Raw genomic sequence first — 13,429 nt, 5'->3', positions numbered from 1 at the left:
CCAATGGGTGACCAAACTACACCCGTCTACATACAATCACTTCACTGCATGTTTAGGCCAGTACAGAGAACCAGACAGCAGAAACTCAGTGGAATCAGACGTTAAAGAACAAACTGGTTTAAGGTGGCAGACAGTCAATAACAGCTCAAATAACGGTGTGCTACGTATGCATGGCATCTTTCTGAAAGCACAAAGCCTTGAATCTTTGGAACAACGGAGAGGTTGCTTTGAGAATCTTAGTTCCAATTAAGCCCCAGAGTTACCAACTTGCTGGAAAATCAAAGATCCAATCTTCTCAAACTGGTCTACTGAGCAGGTTTCCACAGTCATTTGAGATTTAAATCACATATCTGCAGGTTACAAATCTAAAGAACGAAGTTTATTTTATAGAAATTTTAAAAGCTGTGTTAGATTCACACATTGTTGTAAACATGTACCAACATTCACGCCAACATTTAGGATTTAGCTTTTACATCCGCTGTTAGTGGAGTTAGTGCATCATGTAGGAAATATGTAGAGCTGTTGACAGTTTGGAGAGGACTATTAAAGTCATAGGTCATGTTAGTCTGTGTGCAAAAAAAAAACCAATCACACAATGTGAAATCCTTCCCTCTTATCCCTCTGAACAGGCTCGAACTCGTCCGATCTTCCCGCTTAAACAGTTTTTGCTGTGTGACTGGAGGCGACGCCTCGAATCTGGCAGCCGAACCAGTTCTGCAGAACATGAGGGGGCAGCGTGGGCTGAGAACATTTCATGTTTTCACAAATATGCAAGCAAAATCCAACTCTGCAACCGATTTATTAATAAAACAGCAGTGTTGCTTTTATTGAGGATGTAAAGAACATTCAGGTTTATACATTATAACTTTTATAACCAAACCACCGTGAAATTTATCAGATGGCAAACATCAAGTTCAGAGAGAAAATTTTATTATAATTTACATTTGTGCAAAAACACAATAATTAGCCTTGATGTAATAGATAAGAGCAATAAGAAGGCAGACTATAACAGATTTAGAAAAGAAAGACTGTCTTATTACATTATGCAGATGTAAAACTATACCCCTGATATCTCTATACTTTGCATCAAAGAAGCCTGAAGGTCTTGATCAAGTTTTTTTTTTTTTGGCTTCATTCATATTCATGTTCTACCTCTACATGAAAATCACATGATACTAATATTTGCTTATAAACTGAGGAAAGTGGGTGAAGTACACTGTGCTGACTCAGCAGAACGCTGACTTCCACACCCATGATCCCGACATTGGAGATGTGCGCTATTCAAAACAACAGCATATGAAACTGAATTGAATTTCCTTCAATATTGTATCTTTAGAATATTATAGTCAGATTTTAAGTTTTTTGTTATTTCTAACCAACATGCTGGTTCATCCCTTCAGATTAAGAGTCTTTACAGTCTTATAGAAACCAAAAGTCCAAAGAAAAACATTGAAAGACCTTCAGAAAAGTCTGGAGAAATATCGCTCAAGACCTATATTTAGACACGTCCTGGAAATGCTTCGTAGTATTTTCAGGAAGTTCATGTTACTCACAAAGACCTGCTGACAAACGGTTATTATGCAAGAAGTATTTATCATAATTTTTACTCATCTGTTAACACTTCATTGTCACCCATTTTGTTCTTACTTTGCAGATTTTACTGCTGGATTTGATAGGTTCGGATCAGATCGTTAAAAAATTTTTTTTTTTAGCTTTTTAAAGTTTGTAGTTTTGAACATCTGCGCCTTCTGATTCTGGTTAAGTTTAAATTTTCATCTGATTTGAGTTCTTATAAAGCACATAATGAGTTCAGGTGGTTAAAAATGCTTCAGCTAATCTCACCAAAGCTCTTTGATTTCAATTATTCTCAGTCCATTCATGGGGGAGGTTGTTGCCATTTTTTGTCTGAAAGATCAAAGCTAAAAACAAAATAAAATAAGGAAAATAGATGATAAAACGTGGCTCTTGATTAATTGATTACGGTGCTATGCTGTTTGAGACAATTGGAATTCAAAATCTACATTTGCTTTTAGGATTTAACCCAATTTTATAGAAAATATAAGACGTTTATGCATGAGGGATTGTTGCTTTGACAATCTTTGTGCATTTACAACAAGATAATTTGAAACATATGTGGACTGAAATATTCTAGTTTGGTAAACGTATTAATTAAATAAAGAGCATGATCCACGGGGTCAGGGTGTTGGCCTGCTCTGCAGTTTACATTCTAGTTTCGGTCAATTCTTATGTAAACATTTAGGTCAGTTTCTGGAGCTTTTCAGTTATTTGTCACACTAGACATGCTGACGGTTTATGAAATACTGGATCATAATGGTTACTAATCATCAACAGCACTGAGCAGCACCGATATTTAAAACTAGTGACTACTCTGTCTGGAGCGAATATCTACGAAAATGATTAACAAATGGCCAGATTGTAAACACGCCTTTTTTTCTTTTGAAGTTGCCACGTCCACCAACTCAAAGGTTGAAAAGACCTCCTTTGTTGTGCTGAAATCAATGCATTTTTAGTTTTTACGTTCACACTGCAGCCTGAAGTGACCCAGTTCCGATTTTTTTGTCAAATAGTAATTATTTTATTTTTGCCGTGGTCGTACACGCTTCCAAATATATGCGACTTGTACGTCACAGTGTGAACTGCTAACGACCTGAAAGTGACCCGCATGCGCAGTAGAGGGCGCAATAATGTCACACATAGATTACAGCATGGATGCTAACGGTGGAGCATAGCTTACAATATTAAAGTTGCTATCCGACCAGAGCCAGCGTATTGACAACTTAACCCTCATTACCGTCCGCCATGGTTGTTTTTTCTTTCTCCTTGCTCGTATCAGGACGCAGAATAGTGACGTTGGTCGAGTATCAATGACGTTCAGATTCAGGTCACATTTAAAAAGATCGGTGGCCTGGGTCGCATTAAAAAAATCCGACCTGTGTTGTTCAGACTGTCATGAAAAGATCAGATGCAGGTATTGTGTCACTTCAGGCTGCAGTGTGAACACAGCCTATTACACACTAAGACTTTTCCCCTAATTCCATGTTGTACATTTGTGGGTTTAAGCAGCAAAGCTCAGTATGACGGTTCAATCAGAGGCAGTATGATGACCTCCCTCAATTAAAAACAAAGTTTGTCATCAATGAATTCAATCTGAAACCAGTGGCAATCCACTGGTTTGCCTGCTGTATCTGCTCTCCAAGGAAGTGAAGTCTATCTAAAAGATGTCGATGCTCACCCCAACAGAGCCAGGTTTTTGGACTCTACATCCAAAATTTGGGAGAGGAAACAGCCTGCATTTAAAACTTCAACCCATGGAGCACTTGAGGTTATTCAGTGAAGTAAAATGGGAGGCAGATCTTTTAGTTATCAGGCTAGACTCCTGCTTAGTCTTTATATCTACTTAAAAGTAGACAGGTTGTTTGCTTAAAGGCTTAATTTTCCAGAATTAAAACATTCCTTTTTGATAAAGCTTATATTTAGAACAACTTAGGTTTCCCCAATCTTCTCTCTCTAGCTATGCTACTAAAGGTTTAGGCTGCTGGAAGACATACAGTAATGACCACATTTCATCATTCTAGCTGCTACATTCTCCTACTACTCTCCAATTTTACATTATTTGCTGTTAATTCAGCTTTTAGCTTCATGTTTTCTCTCAGCTTTTCACTTTTCAGTCGCTACACCTGGTCTGGCGCTCTATTTGGCTGAGATGCTGCTGCCAAAACGTAAAACATTCTCTACAGATGATAAACCTGCCTGTTTAACTCTGTCTCTCTCCTAGACAACGCTACCGAGTGAGCTTCTGCTTTTAAATTAAATTAAAACCGACTCGTTTCTCTCAGAGATGAAGCCACCAAAAAGCTACTACTTGCTGTAACTTTTTACTTTTCTCTGATGTAGAAAGTACTGCTTGATCAGTGCTTGTCTCTTTTTTTTGCGTGTGTATGCTATGTATTTTCAAACAAGCCAGTCAGTCATGGTCGTTAAAGGGGAGTTCTTTCTCTCTACTGTCGCCGCATGCATGCTCAGTATAAGAGATTGCGACACAATGTGACTGACTGTCGCTACATGTTGGTGTAAGAGGAGTGAATGCTGCAAGTCAGTGACTCAATATATTCAACTTGGTTTCCTTAGACAGAAACCTTTAAAACTAATAATGAATAATGAACTGAACTGTGACTTTCTGCTACATGCTGTAAATAAACTGAACTGAATTGGGTTTGACTTGGGTTCATGCCCAAAACAAATCCTTGTTGAAGAACAGGAAGGCATCCCACTGCAGTGTAAGCATAAATTATTAATTTGGCATGTTTCTTGGTTTTCCCAAACGTCAATAATCATATCTAATAAATAGGATTGGCATTGTGAGGGAAGATATGGCGAGTTTTCAGGGGCCTTCTTACTCAACTCTGCTGCTCAATCCACAAATGAATTTTTCTAGCAAACATGGCACCATAAGAGAAATACACAGACTTTTAAACAGTATAATCAACCCGACGCAAAAGTCCTTAACGTTAGTTCTAATCTATGAAAGTAAAAACATGTACAAGTTTTATGTAAACAAACAACATACCTCAGTTCACATAAAGTAGACAGAAGCACTGAGATCATGAGACTTTTTACATAAGGCATCACAGGGGCACCGAGTGCAGTTTTGAGTTATTTTTTTATGATTTCTGCTTGTTTTTATTAATTACATATAAACCTCAGTCAAAAAACTATAACTTAAAAAACAAAAATGACTTTAGACAATTCATTAATGTACAACAGCTACATCAGGTCTGTTGAGGTGCATCATTCCCGCTTACAGAAGTAGATCTGATCTACAGAAAAACGTTGGCTAAACCTTCAGAAGAGCTCCAACCAACGGCACCGTAAACAGAGGAGACCTCCACGGCTCCTTCACACGTTGGTGATTTCGACGCTCTTGAAGGTGTGCATGGGGCTTCCTTTGGCGCGGGGAACAGCGTGAACTCTGGCCTCTCTGGGCAGAGAGCCGCAGTTGCCATGGAAACCCAGGCCACGCTCCACGGAGTGGCTTTCTGCGCGTAACCTCAGCGGACTCTGAAAAGAAAGCACAAGAAAGTAAACTGCTTGTTTGTTTATTTTTCTCCGGACTCAACGCAGTCCCTCCCCAACCTGTTGCTGGAGACTGCTGGTCAGCTGTCTGAAAAAAAGACTTCTCTCCGAAAGAGAGAAAATGTTAAAATATTTTCAGTTGAAGGATTTTGTCTTCTCTGTTTTAGATAAAAGCAGTTACATGATGTCGTCCATTTATGTTTTAAATTTGTGTTTGAATACTGTGGTAGTAGTACTGAAAGTTATACTTACCAAGTATTTTAGTCTAGTTTCTACAGCAAATAATATTAGTACAGTTTAAAAGACAAAACTAACAAGCAACTTTTACTATTATAGTTTCATTATGCATAAGTCTGCTGCCTTCATGGCTCCATCTTGCATCTGGGACCTTCACCACCATTTCACCAAACCATTGCACCACTGGGGACATTTTGTTCTACTTTGCAGAAGCTCACCCGAGCAGCAGAGTGGTCATCAGCCTTGAGTTGGAAAGGTTTGTATCAGAGCAAAAATTATATAAAATGCAGCTGAATGGTAAAAATGATTAATTAGCTGAAGTATCTGATAATAGCTCAATCCTTCTGGTGACAGATTTGATATTTCAAGCTTAAAGTTTTGGGGGGAAGTTTGGTGAGTTCAAAAGCTTCCAGTATTAATTTCAATTGGTTTGTGTCTGAACAGGACTTTGCATGTTTTTTTTCTTTTACTTGATACAAAAAGGAAAAAATATTTATATTAAATGTGGAAACTAGAAATAGCTTAATTTACAGAGAGTGAAGTGAACTGAGTTCCAACTCAACTCAGTATTTTCATGAACTCAAAATGATCTTCCAAAACTATGTTTATGTCTGTTTCTCATTTATTCTTCAGTTTAATTACCGTATTTTCCACACTAAGGCGCACCTAAAAACCTTCAATTTCCTTAAAAGCCGACAGTGCGCCTTATAACCCGGTGCACCTTATATATGGACCAATAATGAGCCACAACAGGTCTAGCAACTACGGTAAGCAGCCGCCGACTTTATTTTTGCCCGTAGAAGAAGCGTGCGGTGCATGCTGGGATAGTTGTCAGAACGCTGGTTTGTTAATAAAGTTTGACTGACCTATTTACCTACGGACCCGATAATCAGGTCGTCTGCAGATCATTTAGCACCACGTTCTCCACGAACATGCTGTGCGCAAATGGAGAAGGGTGACCATCGTCCAGCCACACCCCGGCCCAGTTACGGAAGGCTCTCCTCGCCGACCGAGGGGGGAGGGAGGGCGTGGAGGGAAGAGAGACAGAGACTGCAGCGGCAGCGTGTCGGTTGGTCTGTGTTACCCAGAAAGCAGTTGGGCACAATATCGCAACACCAACACCATGAGTGAAACAATGACTGGGGCAGCCTACTATATAAAGCACTCGGGGATCACTTTATTATTACAAATCCACATTTGTACGGGACGGGTGGCAGCCCTAACTGTAGCGTCTATTCTATGCGCCTTATAATGCTTAATATATGAAAAGTTTTAAAATATTGTGCGGAAAATATGGTATTCTAAAAGCACTAATTGTGCAGTGAGGTATTTCCAGACTATCTTCTCTCTGCTGTAACAAAGAAACTGACTCCAATCTGCAAATTAAAGCCTTCGTGGGTTTTGAGATAATCTCCTAAAACTAAATTGTCGAGGTGTTTAATTTGTCACTGTACTCTTGTTAGCAATGTTGTGCTTTAACAAGCAGAAAGGAACCAGTGACTTCAGCTTTGGACTTCAGACTGGTGGGCTAGTCGTTTACTGATAGGTGAGAAATGACAAGGTACCTTTCCTAATCTCCTGATGGAGGACCTTTCATCAGCAAAGCGGTTAACAGCCACAGGTGAAGAAGAGCTGATAACCTCAGAGCCCTGCTCTGTGTTACTGTAAACAGAGAGGAAAGAGACTGTTTGTCATTTATGTGTCAGAGATTAACAACACAAAAGAATTTATGGGGCGTTTCAGACTAGCAGCAATGTTAATAAATCATTTATTTACTGCACAGTGCTGAAGGGATGAACGTCACCAGCAGGGGGCAGAGTGTTCATGCTACCTGAGCGGGGCGGAGAGTGACTTCATTTCTTCATACAGGTGTCTGTGCAGCATGTGTTTGTTGCTGGGGATTCCCAGAGCGTTGGCCAGGGCCTCTGTGTCGAAGGACTGGTCCAGAGCGATTACTGCACCGTGAATGCCTTTTCCCTGAAGGTTTTCTGCAAACTCCTACAGAGAAAAATGAGGAAGAAATGAGTCACATAAAAGTGTCTGTGATACTAACAAGCACAACACTGTGATGTCACTGTGACCATACCAGGAAAAGAAAGCTTTAAATCCAGTATTTATTTATTGTGGGAGATGAAAAGTTTAACATTTACACTTTAGATACAGATTGATGAAATACAGCTATGTAAAAAATTAAGAGATCACTTATAATGATCAGTTTCTCTGATTTTACTTTTTATAGGTATATGTTTGAGTAAAATGATCATTGCTCTTTTATTCTATGAACTACTGACAACATGTCTGTGATATGCCAAGCAAAAATTTTGTGTTTATTTGCAGAAAATGAGAAATGGTCAAAATAACCCAAAAAACAAAAAAAAAACAAAAACAAATGCAGTGCTTTCTAACCTTAAATAATACGAAGAAAACGAGTCCATATTCATTTAGAAACAATAACACTAATGTTTTAACTCAGGAAAAGTTCAGAGATCAACATTTGGTGGAATAATCAGGTTTTCAATGGGATTCAGTGCAGTGGGCTCTTAGTTTTTTACAGAGCTGCATTTATATCACAAATGTGAAAAGTTTCAATATCCTGTGAAGGTCTACAGTTATAAAACAATGGTGGTGTGTTGGGTTGCTCCTACCTTGAGGTCTATGTCCTTGATCCACTTCATCACTCTGTGACACGTCCAGACCAGCGGGTCCCGGTTTTCATGCTCACATTTTAAGCGCCGTAATTGCAGGGCCTTGAAAAAAAGGAAAGAAAGAAAAGCGACTTCTTAAGAATGTATTTAATGAAATCATGGTCAGGCTTTGATGACACGTTGGTATAATTTTGTTACACCCAACAAACACAAATGTGAACTAAAAATTAAAACCTTGGTCCTTGACTCTCAAATTTTAAAGGATTAAGCGATATTTAATCAGTGTCTTTTTGGTTAAATTTCCTGTCTGCTGTACAGTTATGTGATTTTTTTAAAAAGTACAATTTTCATTGTTATTCACACCAACAGTCAGCCACTGTAGCAAAGTCCATGACCTGACCTCTTTGTCGAAGCTGAGCATCTGCAAGAGCTGGATAGCCAGAAGCAGACTGGTCTGGTGGAAATGGTCGCCGATGTTCAGGAACCTCTCCAGGTCTCTGCGGCTGAGCGAGTTCAGCACCCGACCGTCCACTAAGTTGGTCTGGAAGGTTTGGGAGTACTGAGGCAGACCGACGTCACTCAGCCACGACGTCGAGACCCAATGATGGTCCAGCTCAGATGCTTTAGAAAGTCTGAGGATGGCAAGACACAGATTAGAGACAATTTATTCCACCTAATGAATCAGAGTCAAACATCCAACAGACTGAATAACAGCAGGTATATTATTAAGTTTCACGAGGAGAGAAATAAAAACTTATTATTGATGAACAAGCTTAGACTCTAGACTCTATGTTCAGTTCCAGTGAGGAGTAAGAAGCGGCTTAAAAGCAAATTGTTTTCTATTTTTGGCAAATAAAGTGAGAGAGATCTAGAATTTTAGAAATAACAGGAAGGCTGAATGCAGAACAGGAAAAGTACTCTGTTTTATCCTTTTGAATATTTAACCTCCATCCGTCATGGAAAATTATGAATTTTACATTTTTGGCCTTACACACAATTTGACAGCATCGGTGCTCCATATATAAGATGTTGTGACTTATCTACAGCTATATGTTGTTACATGATTATTATTCACTCAATTTAAAATGATTATATAAATTCATTTCACTTCCATTTTATTTTTTATTTGATTCACTCAATAAAAATATTAATAGTTAATATAACTTCTAAAAGAAATCATGAATGAAAACCAGCAGGAAAAAGTATTGTAGTGACTATTTGTCCAAAACTCTAACTCAAAAATAAAAAAACTTAAGACTTAGAGGTGATCAAAGCAAAAGGTGAATTCAACTCAAATAGTCACCTGATGCTCTGTGGATTCTGGTTTACACAGTGCAAAAAATCAAAAAAGTAAAAATGCAGTTCTTTGTTTGTTTTATTCTATTGTTCAGACAAAACAAGTTACAGGCTTCACAGGATTCTGCTTCTCCTGCTTTGATTCCTGCACCTGTTCTCTGACTGATTGACTGACAGACTGACTGGCAGACTGATGACTGAAGTGACTAACTGATGACTGGTAAAAAACCATATGACCACCCACGTGCATAATGAGCGACCTAAAACCTACTTATACCGTGAAACACCCATATCCCAAACTGAAATTAACTAAGTAAGTGAATTATTAACCAAAGAAATAACAAATTAAAGAAAAATTCTAATTATAAATCAACTAGAAAATAAGCAAAAAAGTTAAAAATAAACTAAATAATCTGAATTAAAATAGAGAAATAGCTCTTACAAGTATTAATCTATATTTTCCCCCTATTCACATAACACGTAATAGTATAATTTTAAAAGGTGAAGTGAAATGTATTTAAATGCCAAACATGATTTATTTTGGAAAGAGGAAGTGTTTTATTTTGAAGCGTGCTTAACCGGATCTGGTTTCATCTTCCTTGCGTTGCTAGGATACGAAAAGCTGTTGTTGTTGTTTTTTTGTGTTGTTTGTTCAAAAAAAAACAAAAAAAAAAACAACATAAATGTTCAGGAAAGAAAACCGAGCCTCCGTTATAACGTCACTGCGTAATATAAGTGACTAATTACAGCTAAAACATGATTTCCAGGGGAAAAAGTAGCTCTGATGACGATTTTCTCTTTTAATTCTCACAGGCTAAAGTTCGCTGAGACATTAAAATCTCAAATTTCTGAAAAAGCAATGTTTGCTTACCCCTGCTCCCCCTCTGCTCTCCTGTAATCCTCAATGGCCAGCCTAACTTTTCTGCGGTGAATTTGATTACTGATACCCAGACCCAGCTCTAAATCCTCATCCGTCAGGCTCAGCAGCACCTAAACAGCCAAAAAAACAAAACAAAAACAAAAACCCCGTTCTTAAAGAAAGGAATACTATTTTAAAATTCATAAAAACATAAAGAAAGGTCGTAAAAGTGAAAGTAAAGGCAAACCTTTCCACTTTTGACATTTTCTGAGCAGGCTCGGATGTACATGGGCATCCCCATGACCACCTCCATCCAGGCCTGGACGGCCCCCGCCCTCCAGTGGGACATGCAGGTGGTGCGGGTGAGCTCCGCCTGCTGGAGGCGGTCCAGCTGCTCCTCCCCGTCCGACATGCTGTGCTGTGTGTCAGAGTCTGGGTTGGTCAGGAGAAGTTAGGGCGCGGCATACAGGAGAGGTTCAGGACCAGAGGGATATGGAAATCAAACACAGTGACGGTCTAAAAAAATCTCCTGAGAATGTCAGGTAAAAAAAAATAAACATGTGAGGCTTAAAGAAAGATCTTTGATTCCAGGAGTTTTGAGCTGGATTTTTGGTATCATTTCATTTGAAGGATTGTGACATGACACCGTCAAGAACAAAACACCTGTCGTGAACATGAAAGAGTCTTCATAGATGTTTATGACTAATTAATAATGCAATTAACTGCATTATTCAGTAAATAATGACACTTAAAGTGCAACGGTTTTAGTGCAAACTTGAATTGAAAGTCCGTTAAAAAATCGATTAAAAGTGTCAACTTTACATTAACAGATATTGACACTTTAAATGCAAACTTGCATTAAGTGTAATTGTTTATGACTGTTTTAGTGAAAACAGTCATAAACAAATAGACTGCTTCACGTTCATGACAGTGTCATATCTGTGTTATGGACACCCCTTCAAATAAAGTGTTACCAATATTTTTTCTATGGACAGATGCATCTCAGTAAATCAGGATATTCATAAAAAAATAATTTATTTTAATAATTCACTGGGTTCATTACACGTGGAGTGATATATGTCAACAGTTTATTTCTGTTAATGAATTAATAAGCATTAATTATACCTAGTATAAGTATGAATTATGCAAGTGTGTGTCTGTGTCTGGTGACTTTTTGGTTAAAACATGCTCGTTTTCCATTCAGTGAAGTTACTCACAGTGGGTATGGTATAAAGAAATTTCACTGAATTAAGAATAGCAATACTTAATAAAATAAATGTAACTACTGTGTACAACTTTGGTAGGGATCAATCATCTTGTGGCTCTGCTGAGGTGTTTGTGTTCTTCAGGTCGGCTGCAGTGTTCTGGTGTTTCTCTCCTTCATATTGTCCATGATCCACTGTTAGGTGCAGGTCAACCCAGTTTGGCCACTGACTGCAGAAACTTCACTCTGAACTTCAAGCAACATGGACTCTGTGCCTCTCAACTCCTAACTGATGAGACTTTTATTTGTAAAAATGAAATCCAATCTGTTCACACTGAGTTCCTCTCCAGTTCTTTTCCTCCTTGACCCAGATGAGACACTCTGGACGTTGTTTCTGGTGCAGCAGAGGAGAAATGTGACAGTTCTAGTCCATGACCTGGATGGACTAGATACGTCTGTGAAGCCCTGGCTACTGCTGCAGTCTCCACCTTGTGCATTTCTCCCAAACTTCCATCAATCCATCCAGCCATACCTCTCTGCTTTCCTGTGCAGAGTTCTGGGGGCGCTGGTACCAATCGACAGCCGTTGTTGGGCCAGAAACGGTCGCAAGTCTCTCCCAAAGTTTTACATGGAATTTGTTTCATAACTCTCCAAAAGTCACTATCATCCCTGTCACTTGTGCAGCCATTTTTTCTGCCACACTTGCTCCTTCCACTCAACTTTCCACTGAACCAGAAGTGATCTGGACCATCTTGGTGAGCAACGCAGCGCAAACACCCCATAGAGAAACCATGGCTTCAAGACCAACAAAACAAAGTATACTGACACTCTTGACCAATGTGCAAGAGAAATGTATATCAACAAAATGGCTGCTGTCAGAATAGACTTGTGTGAGACGGAGAATGAAAACGTCTCACACGGGTTAGCTACTAGTGAACATGAAGAAGTGTGTAAACCATGGAGAAGCTTCATGACCTGAAATCCTACAATCAGTGTTTCAATGGCCTTGTAGAGGATGAACTCGTCATGTGAACGACACGGTTCTGGTGACTGGCAAAGTTAGTACTAACACGTAGGCCATGTTCGTCTTAGCTTGCATATAAAAGCTACATTAGCTAAGCTAATTTTGCTAGTTCGGTAATAAGTACTACTACAGTAAATTTATCTTGTTACACAGATGTAGGTACTCAAAAGTAGTGACTGAGTAATACTTGTAATGTGCTTATATTGTTAAGTTTGACAGGAACGAGAAGAGAGCTAGCGCTAAGCTCATGGCTTGATTATTGTTGTCATAGCAACTACATAGCAACTGTCATGCCAGTTAGTTACAGTATCTACCAAGACGGCTGTCGGCTACAAAGCTCCCTGAATCGAGGCTCCTCACATCAACACTGTTTATATGATGGGAAACAGTCCAAACAGTCAGTGATGACCTTTAGTGACTTTTCCTCCTGACATTTTCCCCCAATAGATTCCTTGTCGTTTTCATATGTAGTATTCCAATTATGTGAAATTTAATTTGTAATGTAATTATTTTTGCTTTTTTAAATTGAATTACTAAAGTCTTTGGACAGAGGCTTCTTCAAAATCGCAGTAATACAGACTGCTACAGGAGATTGTTATGGCCAACAGGTATCACGATCTACAATAACTGAAGAATTTTAATTACCGAGTTACAAGAACATTTAATTTTTCTTTGGAAAATTCTAATAAAGTATTTTTTTAATTTGAATTATTTAAGCACAAAATACATTTATATAGTTTGATTTAGTGAGATGCATCTGCAATCGTAGCTAAACTGTTTATAAATGTTTTTGTTAAATACAAAGATCACACCGTAAATCCACCAGATGGCGCTACAATATTTGTGTTGATGTATTCTGTTTTTTGTTGTTGTTTTTGAATAAACTGAAATCAGCAAACATTGTTTAATTTAAAAAAGTGAGAATAGTCTCTCTGAACATGTCAGGTTGAAGCTAGATTTGTCAAATTTGCTTTGAGATTCACAGCTGACTAAAGTGTTAATTATTATTATTATTATTATTATTAACTATCTGATGAATGTGACAAGACTTACTACCATTAGGAAAATGT

General features: G+C 38.4%; 1 protein-coding gene across 6 annotated transcripts in view; it reads right to left on the bottom strand.

Moving 5' to 3' along the window:
• Positions 1–780: 780 nt before the first annotated feature.
• LOC103464488 (kazrin-like) overlaps positions 781–13,429 on the bottom strand; it is a 179,471-nt gene continuing 166,822 nt past the window's right edge. For 4 of the 6 annotated variants that reach the window (XM_081607043.1, XM_081607044.1, XM_081607045.1 and 1 more), the window contains 7 exons: positions 10,379–10,563; positions 10,144–10,262; positions 8,377–8,608; positions 7,977–8,078; positions 7,163–7,329; positions 6,897–6,993; positions 781–5,079 (listed from right to left, as the gene is read on the bottom strand). In XM_081607043.1, the coding sequence (XP_081463169.1) occupies positions 4,918–5,079; positions 6,897–6,993; positions 7,163–7,329; positions 7,977–8,078; positions 8,377–8,608; positions 10,144–10,262; positions 10,379–10,563 (1,064 nt within the window). In that variant the 3' untranslated portion in view covers positions 781–4,917. Of the gene's footprint in view, positions 5,080–6,896; positions 6,994–7,162; positions 7,330–7,976; positions 8,079–8,376; positions 8,609–10,143; positions 10,263–10,378; positions 10,564–13,429 lie in introns of those variants that run through there. The other 2 variants (XM_081607047.1, XR_014087564.1) reach the window with 2 other exon arrangements.

The sequence above is a fragment of the Poecilia reticulata genome, chromosome 5 (assembly GCF_904066995.2).
Source record: "Poecilia reticulata chromosome 5, P_reticulata-male-v2, whole genome shotgun sequence".
Taxonomy (NCBI): domain Eukaryota; kingdom Metazoa; phylum Chordata; class Actinopteri; order Cyprinodontiformes; family Poeciliidae; genus Poecilia; species Poecilia reticulata.
Note: the sequence above shows the minus strand (reverse complement) of the source record. Positions and strands in the feature narration are given on the sequence as shown.